This window comes from Haemaphysalis longicornis, unplaced genomic scaffold (assembly GCF_048455015.1).
Source record: "Haemaphysalis longicornis isolate Haplotype H1 unplaced genomic scaffold, Haemaphysalis longicornis Haplotype H1 scaffold_1, whole genome shotgun sequence".
In the NCBI taxonomy this organism is placed as follows: domain Eukaryota; kingdom Metazoa; phylum Arthropoda; class Arachnida; order Ixodida; family Ixodidae; genus Haemaphysalis; species Haemaphysalis longicornis.
The window spans coordinates 330,671,339-330,696,444 of NW_027526203.1; the positions used below are offsets into that span (position 1 = coordinate 330,671,339).

A 25,106-nucleotide genomic window follows, 5' to 3' on the forward strand; every position below is an offset into this window, starting at 1 on the left:
ATATATATATATATATATATATATATATATATACTATATATATATATAGTAAAAAGGGGCGCAATAAAAAACATAACAAGTTTACTTCGAAAACATAACTTTACATCGACGTTTCGGACGGGGACCGTCCTTTACCACGCTTGATAAAGGACGGTCCCCGTCCGAAACGTCGATGTAAAGTTATGTTTTCGAAGTAAACTTGTTATGTTTTTTATTGCGCCCCTTTTTACTATTTAACCTTCACTAGCCTAATCGTTTACCTTATATATATATATATATATATATATATATATATATATATATATATATATATATATATATATATATATATATATATATATATATATATATATATATATATATATATATATTGTTCTAACCCTACAAGTAATAAATAAAAAAGAATAATAAAAAACAGGGTGGTGCCTTAATAAACTCCTTCGTGAGCATGCCAATTGAGTGAAAAAAGGCACAGATAATAAGATAGTAAGTAAGCCAGTCATTGCCACGATTTCAAGCGTTCGACTCTGTTTATAGAATGCACGGTTCGTGACCCCGGTCAGCGCACACAAGGATTTGGGAAGGCAGCTGAGATGCATAGGGGTGGGGGCGAAGATTGCGTGAGCATGACCTCCGTATCTTTGACAGCGAAAGAATTTCCGCGCGTTTCCGCGGCCGAAAGTTTTAAAGGGGCCATGCAGACAAAATAAAAGCTTGTTTTATTCCTAAGATTTGGTGTTTTGTATCGCCTCCAGCGTTTGTCCGGCAGCAAACAAGGCTTTATTCACTGAGAAATTGATCAATTTAATATAAAATTTTGATCATCCCGCCAAATCGTGTGTTTCCTGACGTCTGCGATGGCGTGGCAAGGACAGGTTTTCAAGCGAATGTTAGTGCGCTGTGCAGCGCACTGCGAAACACTTTTTTACCGTTAGTCCTCGTAGTTGGCGTCAACATACTGCGCAGGGCTGCTGTCTGCCTTTGCTTTGTTCGTTGTTTTCACCTGGCTTGTTTTTGTGGCGGTTGGAAGTAATCGTTTCGTTAAACAAGGGGTTTGTTCGACAAATAGGGTCACGTAAGAAAATTTCGCTTACGCCTATCGGCCTGTGTCGTGTGAGACAACCCCAAACGCCAGACTGCTGTGCAGCTATAACAAGTGTAGTGCGCGCAGTACCAACAACATTACACACTGGCACTTCTAAGTACTATTTTCGTAACTGCCATTGTTTACCCCAACATCCTAACTGCTACAAAATGAATATGCATTACATTTAAGCGGAAATAGCTCGTTGTACAAGCTTATAAGCACTGCCTAACTTACATGTGCTTTTGCCGGCCTCAGCCAATCGCACAGCTGTGCATATTACGTCATAGATCCTAGTTCGGGGCATGAGCTAGTGAGTCGCATGGCCGTTCTCAATTTTCCTAATTATGTGGCTTATTTGAGCGAAGTTCACGTTAAAAATGGTGTCAGTATGACTCCAATGAGGCAGTCTTTCGAATGAACCAAACTCGGGATTTGTCTGCACAGCCCCTTTAAGGCTCCGACTCTCGGTATCACCGCTTTTGTTCTGCGGCCCGGCGACATCTACAGCGCTTCGGACGACGAGTGCAGGGCCTGAAATCGCGGTACGGCAAGGCAGGCCCACTATATGGCCGCGCATTCCTCGGGACCAAGCTATCTGAAACCAAACGTTATTAGCGGATCGGATGCCCCCTTTGCTGCTCGAATATCCCCGCTTTCCAGCTCTCTAGACAGGCTTGTGAACATCGGTTTCAAAAACCACGCAAGAACGCAGGCTCGCACGCACGCCCACGCGCACCGTAGTTATTTCTACGCGCCTGCGCGCACACACAGAAAACCAGCCCAGTGGCTTCGACCTTCCAAATTACAAAGAAAAAAGGAGTCGTAATGACTTATTTAAAAAAAATAAATAAATTAGGAGCCCTCCCCGGAAGTGATCACAGTAGCGCACTGCTTTGTATCTGGCCCATTATGTTTAATTAGAGTCTTTGATCGCGTCAAACATCTCGGACAGGAAAGCGCTTCACGTCCTCCAGCAACGCTCAAAGTACCTGCAATCAATACCCGTCAAGCCGGGTTTGGCCGCTCGGTGCACGCATGAGAGCGTACCGGTTGCACGCACAGGTTTGGGCAAACTAGTGCGCAGCACCGATGCTTTCGACTGCTCTTTTAACGCGTACACGCTATGCATGTTGGGTGTGGCGGGCTGAATTTTGGGGACGGCGACGGATAAATTTAGGTAGGCTATAGTCGGGAGGGGGGTTCCGACTTGAGCCATGTTTCTTTTTTCCCCTCTGTCAGAAGTGCAGTCGCTGTACCAGCTTGAAATACTATTAGTTGGCTTCGAAGATGAGCTAACCACGATCCATCGAATGAATTATTACACGCTCCTTGTATCGATATTGGGTGAAAACTATAGTTACTAGGTGAGCAGCTGTGGCTTTCAAATATTTCTAAATAAATAGTCCCAGTTGCTTCTACAGGAAAAAGAGCCCCTCTCTGGGGGTTTTTTCAAATGATTTACGAAGCTTTTAAGAGCAGCTTAATCAAAACGGAAAAGATGTTGTTCTGAACAGGTGCAAATTTTTACACGTACCGACTAAAATCACGAGGCCACTGACTATGATTATCATCATACAACTACTTCTGATAATACTTTCTCTTAGCAAGCACTACAGCAAGAGTACGCGGCCTGGACGACTACAGTCACCACAAGCGATCAGCCATTTTGAAGGGATCACTAAGAAAGAAAACGAAATGAAGAAAACAAAAGGAAGGTTATCTAGTGCACGGTCATTGGATCCAGAATTTCATTATTCGTTTTTAAACTCACTTTTTGTGTTGTTTTGTTTCTGTAACCCTATTTTCTGCTTTTAGACGTTCTCCCTCCATCTTTCGTGGGCTCTCCCCCCTTTCCCGAAATGAAATCCGGCCACGCCTTTGCGGGTAACATTAATGCATAAACCACCAAGATCAGTTTTCACTTATTCATCAGAATGGGAATGAGAGCCGAACAAATTTATGAAAACCCATTTTCGAGTTGCCCATTGCAGGGCTTCAGAGACTGCAGAAAAAGCAACCCATGGAGGATCGCGTGCTACGACGTGGTAGATTTTCACGTTGGAGACGCGCGACAAGGATCCGTTCCTCAAGATTTTCTGCGAAGTGAAAGGTCACCAGGAGCTCGCCCATTCAGCTTAGCGCCTCTACACTTGCCAGTGATTGGATTGACCGGGGAAGTACCTGCACCTCGCCTTTCTGTCGGCGATGGCTTTGAATAACGCTCTTTTTTTTATAAAGAAACTTCTACGCGTATGCAGGCGTGCCTATACTAGAGCTACATTTATCTCCTGGGAAAAGCAGGAAAAATATAACCCCATTCCCTCCGGAAACAGGCGTGCACGCGAAGCTTGACCTCAGTGAAAACGAGAACGACCAAAATCGAAACGCGATGATCACAAAACAAAAACGAAAATACTTCTGCCAAAATCAAAAGACAATGATCGAAATGAAAACGCAAAAGCATCGATAGACCAAAACGAAACCCTTTCATTTCGCTGAGCTCTACCCGAACGCAAATGTTTGGTGTATACGCAAGTGTAGATCATTCTTCTGCGATTACCGGGAACTTTTTCGTTCTTCAATGGCTGACGGCTCTTCCACGAGATGAACAATGCGCGGCCTACCCATGCCGCGCTAGAAGGTGAACTGCCCGGCGAGAGCTCGCGACCGCACCTGCGATGTGGCTTGATGCAAGCGACGACGACGACGCTGATGTAAGCTCCAACAGGGGCACAGTCAACCCTTTATCCCTGGCCAAACGGGTACGGGCCACACACTTCAAGGGCATCATCATCATCATCGTCGTCGTCGTTGTCGCCATTAGAACACGTGGTTATAGTTGGCTTTGTCGCAACGCATTTCAACTTACGCCACCGCCCACGGTGCAAGTCGGCCAGTTCAAGCTTGGCCCGAAAACCGAATTGTTTTTAAGTGTGAAAGCTACACCTGCACTTTGCTATGGGGGCGCACTGCAGTAGAAAGCTATGGGTAAATTTAGACCACCTGGGGATCCTTGACGTGCGCGGATATCTCAACCTGCGGACGTATTATTTTTTGGCCCCTCAGAAAGGAAAAAGAGAAACGCCTCCGCTGCTGGGGTCGAACGCTCGTCCTCCTGCACATCAGCTCAACGCTTTAGCCCGTCAGCCAACGTAGAACGGTCTCCAGGTGATAAGCGTAAATTTAATGGACCTTTTACGCGAACTTTATCTGCTCATGCGCTTGCAGGCGCCTCCATTAGTTTTGGCGGCTCGCTTTTATCGCGTTTTCCGCTTTTTAGGGATGCCTTGGGCGCGCCGGGACGAACTTCAAAAAGGTTCTGGTTGTCATTTGGTGGCCACTGCGAAAGCGCTAAGTCATCGCACGGTGAATCATAGGAATTGCCAAACGTGCTAAACTTCGTCAAGAGCGCGCCCAAACAGCGACGTCTGCTCATAAAGTTAAAAAAGCGTAGCGCGATGTTCGTGCAGAGCAAGCCCCTCTGCTATCACTACGGGCGCTCCAAGCGATTAGCAATATTGGACAAGAGTGTCACCAGAAATCGGGGCCGAAAGAGCCACCAATTGTGATTTCCACATTCGCCGCTGCTAGCGCTGTTCTTGGGGTGGAAAAGGTCCATTCAGCTTCCTTTCAACTATGTCTCTAATAGCTTTAGTTGCTTTTAAAATAATCTTGTTGTGTATTCGGCTCCTCCTGCAATTCCATAGACAGTTCGATAGACAGCAATTAGAACATTTCCTGCATATTCTGTATCGCTGCGTAACCTTAAATACCTGCTGTAGATTTATATCTTGATTGTCTTCTCAACCAGGCAACCACTAGCGTGGACAACTTCATCTTACGAGGGCGTTTATGTAGCGCCCGATTGCATAACATGCTGCGAGACGTTTACGAAACTGCGGCCTGAACCAAACGGCTGTGCTAATGACTGCGACAACGCGTGAAAAGGTCGCTTATGGACCCGGTGCAGCACATTGATGCGTGAAAGCTTTGGCTTGCGCAACAGCTGCCCCCCCTCCCCCTTTCCAATTGCGGTGTTGAACCTTTGGTTTCATAATACTCGTATCGGTGATAAAGACGTGTGCAAAAGAGCAAAAGAAAGCACTTCGCGTCGGACTTTTTATTTATCTTTGGGACTAGTTAGGGGGGGGGGGGGGGTATTCGAGCATGAAATCACTGCCCTTCGATCTAGTGATGAGTTCGCAGTACGAAAAAAGGAAGGGCCCTATTCTCGACTGCACAAATTCCCAGGGAAACTGGGAATTTGCCGGAAGACTTTTCTGATTGGCTTTCAATTTTGGTCACGTGCTTCAAAGCGGCTGTGTGTGCCTTCGTCATTTCACGTTTTATGACGGTTCGGGAAACCTTTCTTAAGTTTGCCTTCTTTCTCTCTACTGGAAGCGCATAATCCTTGGCCGGCAATGAAAAACTCACTGAATGCACCGGTCATGACAACGTATGCCTGTCTTTGCTATTCAACAACAATACTGCTTGTAATACACGTCCTCTCTGTGATTGGCTGAGAAGGCGTGACGTAATTTAAACAGTTGGCCGGAACGATCACGTCACGCATTGGCAACTTCAGCCTGCGTAAAAGTGACGTAATGTTACGCAACAGCTTCAAATTGGCGGCTGCTTTTGCCGCGAAATAGGGCAAAAAATTTCCACGACCTTCGGCGCCGGGAAATGTCCGTGAATTTGCAGCAGGCGCAGTTTCGCATGACACGTGGTTTAAAGCATGTTTTCTACCGAAACAAATAATAGTTTCGACTATTCCCAAGTCAGCGATCACGGAGCATACAAATAACGTGCAGCATTTTGCTTTTATGTTCGGCAATAAAATAAAAATTATTTGTTTGGAGTAACCGCAACATAAGAGGGCACTACAAGCCTCTCCATGACAAAGAGAGCCCAATGCATGGCATTTGCCCACACTCGTCGTGGTAAGCTGCTGGGTCACATGATCGAACTCAAGAGAAAAATAACAAACAAAAGTTACTCTTGTTCATTACAGCGATGATTGAAGTTGGGCTTGACGAATGAGTGAATCGGCGACATCGGTACGCTCCGCGGTTATCAGGCGTAGCGCTTCGCTGCTCTTATGTGTCATACACGCGATGGTCGCGGCCGTCTTTTGATGTGATCACGCCATAAACTTGTAACATAGCAGCATACGATAGTGGGGCAGTTGTGGCGGCCGCAAAGGTGATAACGCTACAAAGCTTGCATTGAAGCAGAGAGCTCAACTATGTTACTAAAAGCGATTGAAAGAAATAAATACCTAGATACGGTAAAAAAAAATTGCCCCCACCTCCCCGAAGGGAATCGTGAGGAAGTGCGAATGCATTTCTTGCGCCGAGAGTACACGGCGTAGTAATTCTGACATCGCCTTGAGAGGCGCCCAGCCAGCGAACGGTCTAAACTGGAGCAGAGCGAGCCAGGAGACTAGCGAGAGAGCGCGCGCGAGCCGACCCACGGAGGTCTGGCAGTTTATCGCTGCATATATAGGGGGGCACGCCGCGCCGAGCGCACCGAGCCAGGTGGCTGAGAGAGGAGGCGAGCGAAAGGGGAGAGGGACGCGCGCAGCGGCGCACGGCGGCTGCAGCCGAGTGAGGGGAGAGGAGGTGCGGGTGCGTGACGTCACGGCGCGGGGAGGGAAAGTGACACGCAGCGGCGCACGGCAGCTGCCGGGGAGAGGGGTGGAGTGTGTGACGTCACGGCGCGGGGAAGGGAGAGGGACGCGCGCGCGCACGCCGTCGCGCCGCGAGGAGTGGTGAGGGGCGTGTCGTCACGTGGTGAGTGACGTCACTGCGCCGTTGCTACCGACGCTCCTCTCCGCTCCACGCCGTTGCTAGGGAGAGGAGGACTGCGGACGCCGCCGCCGCCGCCGCCGCCGGCGGTGGAAGGTTTGGGGTCGCTTATAAAGTGCATTCGCACTTAAAAGATTGTGTGATGTTCTTTAGCTCAACATCCCCCCCTCGCTCGCTTTTGGATCAACGTTACTCGATCGCCTTGTGGTGTTGACGCCCATAGAGTTTCTTGAAACTCTATGGTTGACGCCAATGTTGACCTGCAGAAATGAGTTTCCCTTACCAACCTCAGCTACCGTCTAAACTTTTATAATACACGCCAAGGGTTTTTATATCTTTTATGGACAATATTTGATACCTTAGTTGTGATGTTTATGATTGAAGCGTCAAACTGCATGTCGTCAGGGGTATACGTACATGACGTCACTGATTGCTTACATTGTGCTTACGCAAAAAGCATGGCGAATTGCCTGGGAATTTGTGCACTTGAGAATAGGGCCCAAAGAAGCGGAATGGTGCGCGCCGCCCCGTTGCGCGTCTCCGACAGCGGTGTCGGAGACGCGCGCGGGGACGCGCGCGGAGATGCGCTTCTCCGACAGCAGCGCACTAAACGTCCGCTAAATACACTAACGAGCATCCGCTATGGAATTATTAGTGAGAGCATATGACTTTCCATTGAAAACATCGTCGTTTATCATTCAATGCGTGAAGGGATGGCAATACTGGGTACTACGCGTCGAAAGTTGCTTTCGAAATCGCTCCCGAGTGCACTAAAGTAGAGCAGAGAAAACGAAACAGTAACGAAATCCCGCTTCTAACACACACACACACACACACACACACACACACACACACACACACACACACACACACACACACACACACACACACACACACACACACACACACACACGCGCGCGCGCGCGCGCACGCACGCACGCACGCACGCACACGCACACGCACGCACGCACACACACAAGCACTCACGCGCACGCACACACACACGCACGCACGCACGCGCACACACACAAGCACACACACACGCACGCACACACACACACGCACACACACGCACACACACATGTGCTCATACGTATACAGTGCGCTGTGGGAACATCTTGTTTATGTAGGTGCCCGTGTGGTGAATTGCCTATTTTGCAACGTAAGCTGTCGGTGCGTCGGTATACATCGCTCCTAGCTGTAAAACCCACTCGAAACCCCTTCACTCACAAGGCTCCGTGAGCTCGGCTGGGACCTAGAGGCTGCTCTTCGCGTGTGTGAGACAGAGTTTGTGCGCCCATAACTTGCAGGACATAATATGGCAGACGTGTATGGGAACTAGATGCTCATATTTATCCGTTGTGTTACCGACGAGGCTCCACCGTGCATCCGTACACAGCTGGACATTCCTCTATCCGCACTTTTGTCACGCTTCGGCTCGAAAAAAGCTCCCGCACATAAACATTATGCATGGAACTGCAATTCTTGAATGACTGCTTGCCGGGCTAATGGTGAGGTGAGAAATAGCGCTACTAAACCAAAAAGCGAATCACCACAATCGAAAGAAGGAGAAAAAAAAATGGAATGGCCAGTCAGAGACCACTTTCGTGTTCCTGTATTTCTTTCACGAAAGAAGTTGGGGACAACATGAGACGCTCGCAGGGTGTTTTGCTGGAGAGATCCAACGTAGGCAAAGAATTGACGTCGCAGCGGTTGGAAGAGTGACCTTAACCAGGAATAGGAATGCCAGCTGCACAAATATTGCACGAGTGCCCTGAGCTCAGAGTCTGATTGCGCAGCCCCGCGCGATTACTTCAGCGAACATCCATGGGCCACGCGACGCCTGTCGCCCAGCGCCACGGGGAGCAGACGATAATCGAGGCCGCTCTCTAATTATTGGCACCGGATCCCGCGGAACTAAACACCCCCGGGCCCGAGGCGCCCACCCCTGATTTGTCAGCATTCTTTGCGATGTCCGTATATTTTACTTCAAGATTGGTTTTGCGGGCGGTGTTATTGCTTGCGCAGGTTCTGTTACGGATCCATACGTGATAGTATCATTGCCTGCGAAAGAGAGTGCGACACAAAACTCCCTCAGGCCATTTTGGGGCGCTACCTTGTCGTCTTGCTGTTATTCCTGAAAACACCTGTTGGAGATGTGGGGTGTCATTGCCATTGTTATGGTTGATTTCTTCATCGTTATGAAACTAAACCACGTTTGTACCGTTGCATGAACTTTTTCTTACTTTTTCCACCTGTTTGTGCTGTTGCTGCAGCCAGCTCTGCAGAACTCGAACCAGCAAGCCACACACGAAAAATTACACACACACACACACACACTCTCTCTCTCTCTTTCTCTCTCTGTCCGTGTCATTTTGGCTACCCTACTATTATGCTCAAGCGTTGATCATTTCTTCATATTTACCGTAACCGGGGCGAGGTTTTAAATGCACATAGCTCTTGATCCCGCAGACGTTCCCCGTACGAGTGAGTGGGCGGAAAATGAAATCAGTGGGCTTGGTTGCATTGAATCGCGGAGTGCTGCAAGGTCCCGTGCTTTTTGCCTGTTGTTGAACACCGCTATTGTAGCAGAATTCAAAACCTGGTCAGTGGGTCCAGATTTATGGTGAAACAGCACGAAGACATTACGGGAAGGAGGGGAACAAGACAAGCGCTAGTCCAGGTCCTTTCATTCTTGTCCCGTGGTCTTTGCGCTGCTCCATCACGAACCACTTTTGTGCTCTCGGCACAGAAACTACTAGACATACCAAACATCGATATCTAATCTACGCCGACGATGTTACTCGGCAGCCTGCACGCAGAGACCTCGCTTTGCAATGCCGTAATTATTGCAATAAAGTACTGTGTCTTATCTGCTCTTCTGCAGCAGCTCTTTTTGAATCGAATGCTTACTTGTATGTGTCAGGAATACTGTTTATTACAAGGTGTAACATTATTTTAGATTGTCAGTTTTCTACTGTGTATTCTTGATGTACAATCTCCTGTCTGTTCTTTTGTTGGCGATCTTTCGTAGAATTTAACTACAAGTGTTTGTCTACTTCGGGGATGCGGTTTATAAGAACATACGAATCAATTTCTAGGGTCTTGTTTTACACAATACACGTGTGAGGTTTTCAGCTTTCTTTTCGTAGTCTCCGGGGGCCTTTGTTTTGCTAAGTTCGGAGGGCTTGTGCCTTTACTGTTTCTAACGCTTGAAAGTTGGATTTCTGGGTAGCTTAATAAGCCAATCCTTTTCCTTTGTTCATCAATGAATATTTCGCTCGGTCTTTCTTTCGCAGTGACTCCTACTACTCCTGCCACTTCAAGCACAAGGCAAGGCGTCATGAACGGTAAATTTTCGAAGTTTCTCTTAATTTTTTTTCTAATAGAAAACTTTTGACATCCGGTTCTCGAAGGACTGGGTCATAGAAAGTGTGTTTAAAGATGAAATCTCAGTGTCGTGATGCCGCTCATAAATTTTATCATGGGTTCCGAAAATACTCTTTTGTACCCTACCACCAATGTATGCCGAAATGTATCAGGTATTCACGGATATTAAACCTTAATTGCTGCTTTTTCCGCTGCGGTAAGAAAAAATAATCGAATTATTAACAACATACGTCTTGGCGCCATTTTCGGTGAGTGTCAAAAGCTGATGAATCAAGATGAACTTTTGGGTGAGTTGCAATTTTATTTCCCAACATGCAAAATACAATATTTAAGACAACGGGCAACAACAACAACAACAACAACAAAAAAAGAGGTCGCGGACAAAGGGAGCTTGTATATGTCGTTCTTTCGTCGTGCCTCGTCTAAGATTCTGCGCGTCGCATGTTAGAAATAGCACGACAAATCAGCCCTCTTAAAACAGTCATGCAGCCGGCACCTACGTGCAACTCAAACACTTGGTGCTGGCTCTCACAGTACGGTCACCTCTGACCCGCGATACCCGCTCCTTGCATGCTGATTTCCATCCGATGAGATTGACGCTACTGCATAGAGGGGGAAAAACAAATAAACGCCCTCACACACGCCCACATTCGCACTCACGCAAGCGCGCACGCACGCGCGTATGTAACGTGTGCACGTAACGGAATAGCGTGCGCTATTCCCTTACGTGCCCATTCTGTTACGCGCACGCACGCACGCACGCGCACAAAGTACTGCAGTACGTGAGGGATGCTCCTATATTGATAATGAAAGTGAGGGTAAGAAAAGGCTTGCACTAATAAGTACTTAAATATCCCCGATAAAATGCGGAAAGTGGCTTCTGGGACCGTTAACTTTTGTCGGAGACTGCTGAGCTCGCATTTCTTCTTTTTTTGCCATTTATTTCGTTTGCAATGAGACGACAGGGGTGCAAAGTAAGAGCCATGCGCCACCAGGTACGTGCAACGCCCTGCAAGTACCTTGTATTTCATCGCTCGTTATTAGCTGCTGCGAGTGCACAACGTTCGATATTTTTAACGGAGACCTAGAGGCCTCGAATTTAGCTAGAGAAGTAAGGTGGCTTGGTCGGATGAAGTGAGAAGCAGATAGTTCATACCAGCAAGGAACTTGGCTTGCTACAATCGTTACTCAGTGTTCTTGAAATTGCGCACCAAGGGCGAAGTTCCGGTGAGTCTTGCCAAGGCTCACAGTCCTCGCCTCTGCATCTGGACCTAAATATTCAGTCGGCCGGCAATGGAAAGCGAACTGCGAACCGCGAGGATTTTCGCTCTAGTAAGGTTTCTTTCTATGCGTTGCTCTGTACTGTACAACTACATCGATTGTACAACAACTACACCGTGTCAGAAGCGTTGGCCGAAAACTAGCAGGGCATGCTAGCAGGGCACGCTAGCAGGGAACGCAGAGCCCGCCAGAGTGGCAAGAAAAAAATTCATCGGGAAGTCTACTTACGTGATCCAAAGGCGAAAACCTGGCGATGTTTATGAAATACAACTTATGTACTTGCGTCCCTTTCTTCGTATTCGTTTCATCGTCTTTTGGTACCAAATACTTTAACAGGGAAACTTGTTCTGCGTGGCCGGACCTGTTGTACTCACGTTACGGCACGTTTACTTGTTACGCGGCATGCACTGGTTTTACTTTTGCACTGGTTTTACTGGGTTTTCTTTTCCATCGCTGGCAACGTGCGGAGTTAGCGCAGTCGTAGCGCACTGGGTTTTTACTGTGGAAAGACGAATTCAAATCTAATGGGATCATGCATGTGTTTTAAAGTGAAGCTTATGTGGCTATTATTTTGTGTATTTTTTGACTGCGATAAAAACTCCCTAGGCTACGCGTGTCAGTGAAGCGCGATGCGTGTAATAGCGCGGGACGTTGGAAAACGAACGTCCCGGTATGTTATCAGCACGCGCTAGCCATCAAAGTCGCAGGCTGTTCCAAACATGACTTGAACCTCAAGCTCATACGTCTCATCACTTGGATATGCCTCTTGAGTAGATTAGTTATCAATAGGCGACATTTTGAAAATTAAAACAGGATTACACCTCACGCTTATAGGTCCCATCACTTGGATATGCATTTCGGTAGGTTAGTTATCAATACGCATCATTCGCAAGGTCAGTACAGTCAAAATAAAGGTGCGCATTTCTTAGGGATGACCACAGTCAACGCTCAAGAGAAATAAAATTTTCTGACACATTTCGCCTAGATTCTGTGTTACCTCTGTGTCACGTGCTCGGCTGGTCATCCACCTTCACAGAGGAGAATGGCTCGTGATTTTTATTTACTCCTCACAGCGGCGGCCATTCAGTCGACCGGACCACGACGGGTTTTCTCAGAGTGGGGCCTCAAAAGCCGGATCCCGTGTCCAGATCTCAATCATGCGTGAGGGTAAAATGAGCCTGTCCTTGCCCATCGCAGGACCCACGAGCATCCAGGCGATACCGCTGTCCAGCTCGTCGGTGCTGCTGTTGTGGGGTCCCTTGGCGCCTTACGTGGTGGGCGGACAGTACCGCGTGCACGTGGTGGACGCCGACGATTCGCAGCGCTCGATCGACGTCGGCTACGCCTTGTCAACCATCGTGCAAGACCTGGACCCTAGCGAGAACTACACCATCTCGGTGCAGTGGTGCACGTCGCAGAACGTCTGCAGCCCCTCGGTGTCCACCACGCGGGTGGCCAACGCCCCCAGTGAGTGCTGTGGCCTATAGGCGCGCTGTGCAATATGTACTGTAGGCCTATTGCTTACAAAGGCACGATCCTCCCGGTTAGCGGGTCGTTCACAACAAGAGGGCACTCGGCTCAAAGGGAAGCACTGGGGTGCCATTCATGCCCTCCAACATGTCCACGCAAAACAATGAGTGAAGGGAGTAGCTTTCGCAATAACTCGTAGGTAATGTGCCCCTCCCCCCTCTCCGACACACACATGTTTTAAGCTTTCTTTGAGATCTGTTCATTCTTCAGAGCGGTAAATGAGCCCGCATTATATAAGCAATATCCAGAGCATAAGAATCGACGCTAATTTTTCAGGCTATTTTGATTGCGTTGACAATGCCCTGCATTGAGCATTGATCCGGATTGCAAGTCATACTAGGTGCGACAGCCCGTGAGCTGTATTTCTGAATTTAGTGCACCTTGAAGGAATACAAGCAACGTGAGTGGGCCACGACGATCGTAAGGCTTGCAAGCAAATACTGTACACCATATTCGCACTGTAGCATGAGTTCTACAAGCCTGTGGGTGGTTTCAATTCGCTCACGCGGCCGAGATTTTTAGGGGCATTATGGCCGAATGCAGTCAGCGCTTTGTTGCCGGGTAAGCCAAAATAAGCAATATTCGCTGGTGGAAGTCATTATATAAGCAAACCATATTTGCTGAATAAATAATTTCAGCGGGCAGCGAATTTACCGACTGGATAGCAACGGCATCACGTAAGGACGAATGCAAGTTAGGTTGACTGATAGCGTGTTTACCACTGGTCGGATTCATGGAGGTTCGTGGCGATTGCTAGGCTGTGCGGTCTTCTGTTGCTCATGCGACACCTGCAATCATCCTTGAGAATTATAAAGCACATTTTCTCGTAGCACGTTACCCTCTGGTGAAAATGTGAATTGTATTTCTGGCGATCCTCGCAACCTGATTTCGGTACGGGATGAATTCAATGACATAACGTGCCGATCGATACGTTCAAAGGACGTTCAGTTTCCTGCCTTTTGAAAAATCGGGACGCAGTTTAAAGGGACTTTGCAACATTTCCTATGAACGTTTTCACTCTCTCCTTCGCGTCTGGAAGCACTGTGAAAGCTATAGTTGTCGCCAGCACGGAGCGGCACTGGGTGGTTTGCTCGCCGCAGGAGACCGGACTTCCGTTTCTGCTTTGTTTTCGTGACATTTGTTTTGTAAAGTGGCTATCGAAAGCATGTATTGCTGCAAATGATAGGAAGGCGGTCAATAGCTCCTGCATTGCTCTCAAGGCGTAATTTGAGCACTTGAAGAACACCAAGACCAGGAAAGAGAGAAAACGTTTTGAGCAAAATTATAAGTTACCTGATAGACATAGAGCAGTAATTTCTGGCTGAGGGATTTGTGACCCCATATTCTAAGTAATCGATGTGTTTCTTCACTAGGTTCTGAAAGCATTTAGGATTTAGAAGAAAGGCAAGAAAAGTGTTGCCTTTAATAGAGACACCCTTTAATGCAGCGCTAAAACCTTTGTTCTGATGTCAACGAGGGCAGCTGTGCGCGCTTTAAGACTGACTCGTAAGCCCGAGTAATGCATGTTTCATGCAGCCCCGGCTCGATGGACATGGGGGATGGCGGCTGTGCGGCGCTGCGCCAGGGTGCATCGGCTCAACGGGGCTGGGCTTAGAAATAATCGTGGCTACTGAGGCGTGCGGAGATAATCTTATCGCGCACGACCAGCTATAATCGACATTAAAGCGAAACTTGTTCGATCCAGACGGACGTATTTTTTAATTCCCACTTATTTAGACCCCAGGTATCGGGTGAGTAGGCAGACACATAAATGAGGCCCTATCCCCCATGTGTACGCAACAGCATCAAATGCACAGGGCATCACAGGGCATGACCAGCACCGAGAAATTATAGCTCGCATGACATTCGAGAAAACACATAGAAGTACGCGGTAAGATGAGTAAAACATTTTGTAGGTCGGCTTGGTCACAGTGCACTGGGATGATCAATAGCTGCGCGCGAGGGGCAAAATTTGACGGGTAACCATAACAGGCATGCGCTATAACTCGACGACGGGGCTGATCAGGACCGGCCGATGCATTTCGAATGTAGAACAAGCCGAGCATGAACGGAGACGAGAAAGTGAGAGAAAAGACAGCGGAGCAGCCGAATAATTTATTGTTTGATGGAATGTGACTAGACTCGCATGTGACAGACAACCAGAAGGAAAATAACGCGCAAGTAAAACACACATCAGTTCGAAAGATACATTTGCCTTTAAAAAACTTTGGGAACGCTGACATACCTGCCGCTATTGTTCAGGAATGCTTCGAAAATTTCCCGTTTCTTCTGCTCGCGGTATCGCTCTATAGAAACACAACTGCCAGGTAAGAAGACGCGGCCGCACTTCTGTCACTGTGTAGAAAGGTTGCCTTGATACACACCTTGCTTACACGCTATTTTTGCACGACTTACAATAGCGATGATGACGGGCTGCTATAACATGGCTGGCATTTCCAGAGTTTCCGTTTCGTCAATACGTTTTTCTTTTATGAATACGTAAGCGTTTCTGGGCTGGTGCCTCCCGAAACCTGTCCGGCTCTAACGCGTAACACGATGCGCTCGATAGGTATACATGGCGTCTCATGGATTTGTTTATTAGACATCTCTAGGTGCTTAACTCTTTCGTTACCGCGGGAAATTGACCAATTTTGAAGGGTCTAACAAAACAGTTTTTTTGTGCTATACATATTGGTTAGGCACACATTGCAGTGACATACAATGCAGATTATTCCACGCGCTTTCCAACGACACCAGTTTTATTAATGTTTTCCTAAATAATGATTCCGAAAAAAATCATCGAATTCGAAATTTTTGTCCGCGCGTCGAAGAAAAAAGAAAAAAGTAAGTTGTGTATAATAAACCACGTGTAGTAGAAAAAATTTAGAATATACATTTTGTAGGTAGACATTTCAAAAACCCGTCCTAGAAAAAAAAATTGAGTTGCGCAGTACAATTTGTCAGATATAAAAGAAAATGTTAGCCCACGTGGTGCCCATGCCATGTGGTGAAGCCCAACCTCTATTTCAAGTTTTGCTATTTTGGATAGTTCTCTAGAAGAAATCTGGTGGTTTGACATTATTAAAGGCCCAAATTAGCCTCCACGTGATGTAAAAACACCTTGTCAATGATTATGACCGGCACAATATTGAAGGCAAGCAAGCGATGTGAAAAAATCCGCTTGGAGTTGAGAACCAAACTCTTTGGTGGATGCTTGTTGACGTTCTGATGATCGCTCATCAGTCAGAACTTTCATTTGCGTTTTATTATCATGTTCTGACTCACTATGTTAGCCCTGCTTGCAGGAATAAGGTACGATGCGCTAGAATCATGCCCAGCAAGCTTTCACCAAGCCGCCGTCGGGCTGTGAAGCGAGTTCAGCACTACGAGCCTACTACATTGCAGCGCCACCTAACAATTTTGAAAAGAAACAAATACAAGGCTGTTGGAGACTTTGTCAGAATAAACAGTACTACTAAGAAGCGACACTAGACTTCCGGAAATACCCTCGTATGAAACCGAAACTGGCCGGTGAACAGCTGGCGGTGTTCAAGGCCAATTGGAAGCGTTCTCCTCGTCTGAACTGATACCCGACGACTTGGTGTTATCGTTTGACTTTCAGCGGAAGCTGTTATCGCAGAAGCAAGGCGTAGATAAAGTGGAAGCGCGAGCGGCATGCTTGTTTTGAGGAGCAGTAGCGGGCAACGGAGGCGCCATGGCAAATGAGCTTGTAGTTGGGTAACTGCGTAGCATGGAGGAAAAAAAAGCTTAGGAGAGGCCCCCAGCTATCCCCGCGCATTGGCAAAAGTGTGGAGGAAGTCACGTGTTTTCGGCGGCCATTGGAAGTCGCGTTAGCAACGGCGTCCTAGCAACAGCCCGCCCGCCGTTCGCCAGTCATGGAGGGAAGGCAGCGCCTGCCTTGTCTCGTCCGATTGCGAAGATTGCTGCTTCGCTTTGCTGCGCTGTGGTCTTGCGGAACTCGATAAGGATGCTGCGAGTTGCGACAGCTGCGCCGATGTGAATATGTCATTTAATTTCTACTTGCAAGTGCACCTTGTACCGCGTCAAGCTATTGCTCCGGTCGCGATCACGACGCGCCTCTATTGAAGTGCAGATATCGTGAACGCGCCGTCCCGTCGTACGCGCGGACACCCGTCTGGTAGATTTTCGGGAAGTGATACACGGTGTGCAGTACGTAGGCGACTTGCAACCGAACGATTCGCAACTCAATTTTTTGGTTATCGCCGCTGCAATATATATAGGCCGGCAATGCGCGGCAGTGCTTTTGCAACTGTTACAAGGTAGATTCCCAGTTGATATAATTCCATCGTCCTATTACCTTAGTAGGTGTCCATCTGTTGACTGGAAGAGTGCTGGATCTGGAATCTGGATCTTTTTGTGGTCTCGCTCTGGATTTCGCTTTTCAACGCTTCATAGCTGCGAGGTTAGTGTATGAACGTTTTCAACTGATATCACCTTGAATTTATTGACACTGAGACAAGTTGAAACTTGGCGAAAAAAAGTTTATTGACGCCACCCACCCTCTCATTTTTTTTTACTCAATAAAACGTTTTGCTTCCTCCTCCTGCTCCTCCTCCTCCTCCTTCGCAAAAAATTCTATCGAAGGCACGCGAACAACGGTAAAAACATTCCACAATTTTTTAGCGTGAAATCTGCATGAAGTACTGCTTACCTATATATATAGAACGGCCGTTTAATTGACTAGTCATCTCTGGGATTGCCAGTGAAACTGCAACGCTAACTTGGGCACTTTCCAGTACGGTAGCCGCACGGCGTTCGCCCACTGTTTGTGGCTTTCTCCATCGCTTGGGAACCTATAAACGGCGGCGATTGCAAACAAAGGATGAATGCACACCAATGTACAGCAATACTTGTCAGCGGAATGATGCACTAACCGGTGGAAAGTGACGCCCAATTCCTTGGGTACCGATCGCGACTTGCAGCCTGGCACCGAGCATTGCGGCATTGTTAGAGCGAGCCGCTTCGCAAACCTGCTGCGGCCACACTGAAGACGTGTAACAGTGTAACCGCGCGTTTAGGTTCACGGTCACGCGCTGCAAAACGGCCTTCTACCTGCCTATCAGCTGATTTCCGCCGGCTCGGCGCTGGCAGGTGCAGACGACAAGAGAGGCGATACAGGACGGAGGAGGCGGAGAAGGTGCACCGAGAGAGAGAGGCAAAAAGAGTCCGCCAATGGCATGGAGGGCCAATGGTCCGCCATTCGACTTACAGAAATGGCGTTTCCGGCTGCGCTGGGTGTGACGTCAGGGCCTCTCCTAAGCTTTTCTTTCCTCCATGCTGCGTAGTAGCACCAAATATGAATTTCGCAATGCGAAAACGAAACCGAAACTGCTGGAAACTGGTTGAAAATGTCAGGCACACTTGCTAGACATGCGGGGGACCATCAGAAATAAGCTTTGGGAGAATAAAGCTGCCCTTTGTACGAACCAAAGATCATTAGTGAATAGCTGGGGCCATTTTCAAGTAATTATCACCTCTCAACGCTGTCGGATTACAAAGCTGACCCCATTATTTGGTATTTGACCTCCCAGGAGCCTTTTGACAAAAAAAATATTATGGTAATGCAACCTAACCACGACCTGCATCCTTTTTTCTCAAGTGCAGCAGCCACGCCCCCTTTGTCAAAAACACGCGCACCTCAGCTCGCAAAAAACGCCGCCAAAAATCTCAATGTCGCCGGAGCGGGAAAATTTAAACTGATTCTAAAAGGGCAATGCCTAGACTAATCACTGGCTGCATTAGGTGTACGAGAAACGACTAAAACATGTCGAAATAGGCAATATAAATCATCCATCACCGGTGATCGATTTGAATAGGCGTGGTAACGAAATAGTTAAAGGAGCCATGAAGAGAAAATACAACTTCGTTTAATTTGAAAGAACTAGGATTCAGTATCTCACTCAGCTCCATTACAGCCACAAAAGATGTTTGTTTAACGACAAAAAAGCAAGAATTATTTAAAAACTTTCAAATTTTGCGCCACAGTGACGTCTTATGAGCAAGAATGACGTCATACGGGCCAACAATAAAACATAATTTTCAGTGCCTTAACTGCACGTTAGCATTCAAGTGATGCGGTCAAATGGAACTAGAGGCCCCACTACAGACGTCCAGTCATGTGTCGTCGCGACAGGTCAGTTAGGCGGCTACCAATTGCCAAACAAGTTTCCGTGACGTCATAGAAAAGTTGCGGGAAATTGGCCAGGGGGTCGCGACTGCTTCACACGTTTTCTGTAATATCTCCGTTATTTGTTCGAAGATTACGATTATATTGGTATCATTGTTATCGGGACTAAGCAGTCTTTCTAACAAACTCAACTTGTATTTTGTCTTCATGGCTCCTTTAACAATTTTATAAGACTGCTATATTGCCACTGGAAAATCCCTTTCAACAATGCATGTGTATAATAGTGCAGCCGGCTTTAATAAAGCTCTGTATAGAGCAGCGGCCCTATGACCTTTTTACATTACTTTTGTGTATTGCCGTGGTCTTACGACAGCTGCCAAAATAACAACAAAAAACAGACACGTCGAGTAAAACGAAGTGTATAAAAAATGAGCGCTAACATAATGATCAGCGTTGCGATTATACAGGAATTATTCAAGAATTTCCCGTTTCTACCCCGAAATTTTCCGCTCGAGAGTTCCTACAAACTTTATTGTCTCCTAGATATTCCTAGACTAGTAGTCGAGCATTTTGTGGCAGCAGTGTGTGACGCCTCGTACAGTCGCCCAGGCTCACAACTGGAAAACGAACGCCCCAGCGGGTCGTGTTTGCAAGCGGATACCGTCAAAGCGGTCCGTCTAAAGAGAGCATGGTGTATATATTCCGGGCGTGGTTTCGAGGCAAGAAGAATTTACCTAGCACAGGAGAGGGCCGCGCCGCGACAAACGAAAGCGTGGTGCCACCTTCTGCTTCTTACATTGATTGCATTTTTGCCAAGCAGGTAGTGGGGTATGACTCCACTGGCAGGTGGTGAGAAATAACGTCTATCGGCTTGTCACCTCACTCTAGTTCGCAAAGAAAACTCCGGAGGAAAGGCGCCGGCGTCGACGTTTGAATGAGAGGGTGAAATGGATTAGACGGGAGACACGGAGAGGTAGAAATGAGCATATGCTGGTAGTTGGTAGTCTATGCTGCAATAATTTTCCGTTCTTCAGAATAAAGAGTAATGACGGTTGAATTGCAACGACGTGGGTTTCTTTAATCAACCCCAAGTGTTGTTAGAGTTAAGTGCTACGAAGTACGAACTTTTCACGTGCGCAACACAATTTCCTAGAAATTATTCAAAGTTTTTTCAATTATTTTAGAAATCCAACTAAACCCCGGAGGACACTTAAATTTCCGAAGTATATGCCGCTGCTTGGAAGAATTTTGCGCCCGTTTAGGAAAAGTGAGCAGCAACGAACGACTCCAGGGAGTAAAACAGGCGCCGACAAGACTTGGAGTCACCCTGTGCTTTTAAAGTGTGTGCTCCACCAGTACTTGTGCTTCACCATGGTTGGAAACAATACCGCTGGCAGGAGCAGCAGTGGCTCCCGGGCCGATGCCGTGGATGACGCCAAAGCCCTTAGAGTGACGTCCCCTCCCCCGTGGCGCTCGCTCTTCTTCGGGAGCCACGGAGGCTGCGTGCGGCGGCAGGTCAGAGCGCTGTTGCGCTCACCGACGAGCTTTGTCCTCCCCTTGTGCTCGCCATTCGCAGAGCTTCCCGTGCCGACGAATCTGACGCTAGCGGCTGTCGGAGCGACGTTCATAAACGTCACCTGGCAGCTCCCTGCGAACAACAGCTACAACATCACGGGCTACCAGGTGTCGTGGTGCATCAGCGACTCGTGCGTGAGCAAGATCAACGACATGACGACCCGCACGTCGTACTCGGTGCAGCGGCTGCAGGACTTCAAGAACTACACGGTGTTCGTGTGCGCCTACCTGGACCGTGGCTTCACCACGTTTTCCGGGCAGTGCGCCAACGTGAGCACCAGGACGCTGCCTGGACGTAAGCGCTCTTGGTTTCTCTTCGATCAAAGGGGCGGCGCGGTTGGGATGCGTCGGAGCCAGGAGGCTGGCTTCAGCCTTTGCTAAGCTGCAGGCACGCGCAATAATACCGTTTGTCAGGCTTCTGCCTCAGTGCACCGCCGGCGAAGCCCTTGTGCGTCAAGACACAAGGGGCACTAACTGACGTGTACGTCACGTGATGCGGTTAAAGTGAGGCATGATAGGTCTTCTGATTCTCAGGGCCAGGTCGGTCATGGCTAACAGTAAACATGGACAAGTAGCAAATAAACAACAAGATATATATATATATATATATATATATATATATATATATATATATATATATATATATATATATATATATATATATATATATATATATATATATATATATAGTAAGTAAAATGAGGGGCTCGTTGAGGAAATACAGAAACAGAAATACAGAAATACAGAAACAGAAAATACTTGAGACTGCCGACCTGTTTCTGTATATATATATATATATATATAAATAAATATATATATATATATATATATATATATATATATATATATATATATATATATATATATATATATGTGTGTGTGTGTGTGTGTGTATGTATGTATGTATGCATGTATGCATAAACATTGATACAGAGCAGATGCAGAAACCTAAATTTTTTTGATAAATGAACACATCTTGGAAAGCCGATGTAACCATAATTTGCATAGAAACATATATAAATTTAAAGGGGACATGAAGACAAAATACAACTTTGTTTGATTTGAAAGAACTGGTCCTCAGTACCTCAGTCAGCTTCATTCCGGCCACGAAGGACGTTGTTTAACCGAAAAAAACCCAAGAAGTATGGAAAATGTTTCAAATTTAGCAGCACTCCAGTGACGTGTTATCCGCAAGAGCGGCGTCATATGGGCCACCACTAAAACATAATTATCAATGCGTTAACTGAACTTTATCATTCAACTGGTTCGATCAAATGGAACTAGAAACCCCACTTCAATTGCCCAATCATATGTCTTTGCGATGGTTTAAATCAGGTCGGCGGCCACCACTCGCACAAACAAAATTGTGTGACGTCATAGAAAAGTGGCGCGAAAGTGGCTCGAGAGTCGTCACTGCTTCCCATGTTTTCTTTAATATCTCCATTAGTTTCTCGAAGTTTGCGATAAAATTGGTGTCATTGTTATGAGAGCAACGCAGTCTTCCTAATGAACCAAACCTGAAGTTAGTGTTCATGGCCTCTTTAAGTAATAACGGTGGGGAAATACATCGCACAGCATCGGATAGCTTTCCAATGCTTCCGACCGAGTTACGACCACTCAAGCTGCTATTGGTGCTGTGCTGATTGGACGCCAATAAAGCAGGAATTGAAGTTAACAAGGTTATCTTGGCTGTCCCCGGGAAGGGTTTTGGCGTCGACTTTTCAGAAGCAGATTTCAGGTTGCGCTGCGTAATTTGCTCATCGCCGCAGAAGCTGCTTCCCTTTTGTTGGTATTCTCTTTAAATTGGCTGAAGGGCGTCTTTGTGGCTGCAACTGAAAGGACGCCGCTTAATAGCCGACATGTGGTTTGAGTGACGTAACTCAAGCCCACAAACAATGCCAAGATAGAGAAAGGACAAACATCTTGGAGCGAAAATTGTAGAGCAGGATGCTTCGGTACTTCATGGCCACCGAATCGAAGTATATTGGAAGCAGCACATGTTGACTACGTTCTCGAGCATTTCATATTTCGGAGAAGGTTTTACAGGAAACCTTTAGCAACGTAGCCAATTGTGCGGGTTGGTGTGTATTCTTCTTGTAATATAGCGCAAACACCCAAGGACAGCAGAAACAAAAGGACACACAAGCGCTCGTGTAACCTTTTGTTTTCTCTGTCTTGTGTGTTTGCGCTGTATTACAAGACGAATATACACCAACCCGCACAATTTGCTACGAAATAGGCGTTTAGGATAAGCGGCGTTACCTCGCAGCAGCAGGAATCCTATCGCCTTCCGACGTCATTTGCCGCACTGCAAGAAGATACGTGGTCAATTCTTAAAGCTGTGACAAAATGAACTTCTAACGCTACCAGCCTAATGAACCCGTGGATGGCTGTTAGCCTTAGGGGCCAAGCTTGCATTCAAACGAAAGTTATGGCTGTTTTCCGCAAGAATACGCTTCATTGAAAGGCTTTGATGGAAGTCAGGTGCAAGAGAGTGACACAAGACAAAGAATGAACAAATTCTAAAAAAATAAGCTGCTACCAAAAATACTGCCGGATTCAGGATTCACCAAACACGCTTCCCGTGTAAAAATGAGAAGCCGTGTCTTCAGAAATTGTTTATACCAGTGCTTAGTGAACACGCTGACTTTACAAAAATGAAGAAACAAAACTGCCATTTATCTTTTTTTTTTATCTCCCCTAGCTTCCTTTTTTATAGCCCCGGCTACGGTGACAGTGTGCACGCTTACCACATATTGAGCGTGAGTAGCGCACGAGTATTCCCGTTGAGTAAAAACCCAGAATAGCAGAACAAAGACGCGCCGGCTTCGTGCTGTGTGCCGGGACCATGGTCACAGTGAGCGCAGAAGAATGGTGCGATGCATCTCCGTAGCACGAAATGGATTGACCTGCATCGTGGGCAGGGCAGAGCGCTTCTTTGGAAATCACTCGCGGCCGTCCCGTACGGCGTACTGTCGCAGCGCGCCACGTGCGCCAAGATGGATGAACCCCTGCGGGCCATGTCGTCACATTCGAAATAGAAGCGGGTGCCCATAATGTGTGCGCCTCTTGCTGTAGAACTAGCCTTCCCAACCGCCGCCTCAGCCCTCTCGCTGCGGCTCCTATTCCCTCGCGAGCTGTATCGCTGCCTTGGCGCGACGAATGAACCTGTCCCGCTTTCTCCCGTCTGCCCTTTTTTCAGCTCCCACCGGTGGTGTGGCGCTACCGCTGAGCTCGTCCTCCATGCTCCTCCTCTGGGTGCCCAAGCCGGGATGCCCCTCGATATCTCTGTACCTGCTGAGGGTGGCCAGCCCCACACCGAGCGCCAACTGGGTTTCCACACCGCAGACTCAGTACACCTTCGGAAACCTGCGCTCGCAAACCAGCTACACTTTTCAGCTGGAGTGGTGTCCCCTGCCGGGGTTGTGCAGCTCACCAGCCAACATAACTGGGAGCACTGTTTGATGTTTGCTGTCTATGTCGCGCGCCTACGAAAGGGCTCGTGGCCCTGATAAGCTTGGACGGTGTGACATCCGCGCGCCATTGAGATGAATGTCTTTGTCGTACGGCACGTGCCAAGACGCCGCGCGACCTCATAAACGGGGCTCTGTCATCTACAATTCCGCGCGATGCGGGTTGCCTGAATTTGCGCAGCTTCTTAGTGCTACGTCATTTCGAGCACAGGGATTTTCATTGCGTGGCACTGCTTGTTCGCTTGACTTTGGTAAACGACAAAGACGTCTCCTCGCTAGTCAACTTGATGTGCGCATTGCGGAGTAACTGTTTCTCTAGTCAGAGTTTCTAAGTAAGCTGCGTTCAACAGAACGAAATCAAACTGGTTAAATTGTAGTGCATACTTGCACATTGAATTCTCGAACCAGCGTTCTCAGAATACTTACAATGGTTCAGCAAGCGTATACTGAAGCTTGAACCTGTAAATAAGTGCTCAAGTTCTTTTTGTTTTAGCTGCAATAAATCTCGCATTTGTTTCTTACGCGTCAGTCCAACCTGTTGTAAATGTTTATTTAAAAGAAAATAAACTACTGTGAAAAACGTTTGTAAACGGCCAGCCCTGTTTTTCAACAAACGCATCTGTCGCCTCCGCTATTTGTGGGACCGCGATGCCGGCTTGCAACAAACAAAAGCCATAACAGAAAGCGGTTATGTGAACATGCCGGTAAAAAAGGGGTATATCGCTTACAGTGGACCTCAAAATACCCACTGGGTGTGCTCTTACTCCAGAATTTCGGACATCCAGGTTTTA

The 25,106-nt window shown here is 47.3% G+C and overlaps 1 protein-coding gene across 3 annotated transcripts in view; it reads left to right on the plus strand.

Annotated features, from left to right (window-relative positions):
- The window catches only part of LOC144170436 (tyrosine-protein phosphatase Lar-like), an 88,592-nt gene extending 63,693 nt beyond the window's left edge, over positions 1–24,899 (plus strand). For all 3 annotated transcript variants that reach the window (XM_077700240.1, XM_077700232.1, XM_077700249.1), the window contains 4 exons: positions 10,197–10,247; positions 12,766–13,035; positions 20,844–21,137; positions 24,045–24,899. In XM_077700240.1, the coding sequence (XP_077556366.1) occupies positions 10,197–10,247; positions 12,766–13,035; positions 20,844–21,137; positions 24,045–24,307 (878 nt within the window). In that variant the 3' untranslated portion in view covers positions 24,308–24,899. The remainder of the gene's footprint in view (positions 1–10,196; positions 10,248–12,765; positions 13,036–20,843; positions 21,138–24,044) is intronic.
- The last annotated feature ends 207 nt before the right edge of the window (positions 24,900–25,106 follow it).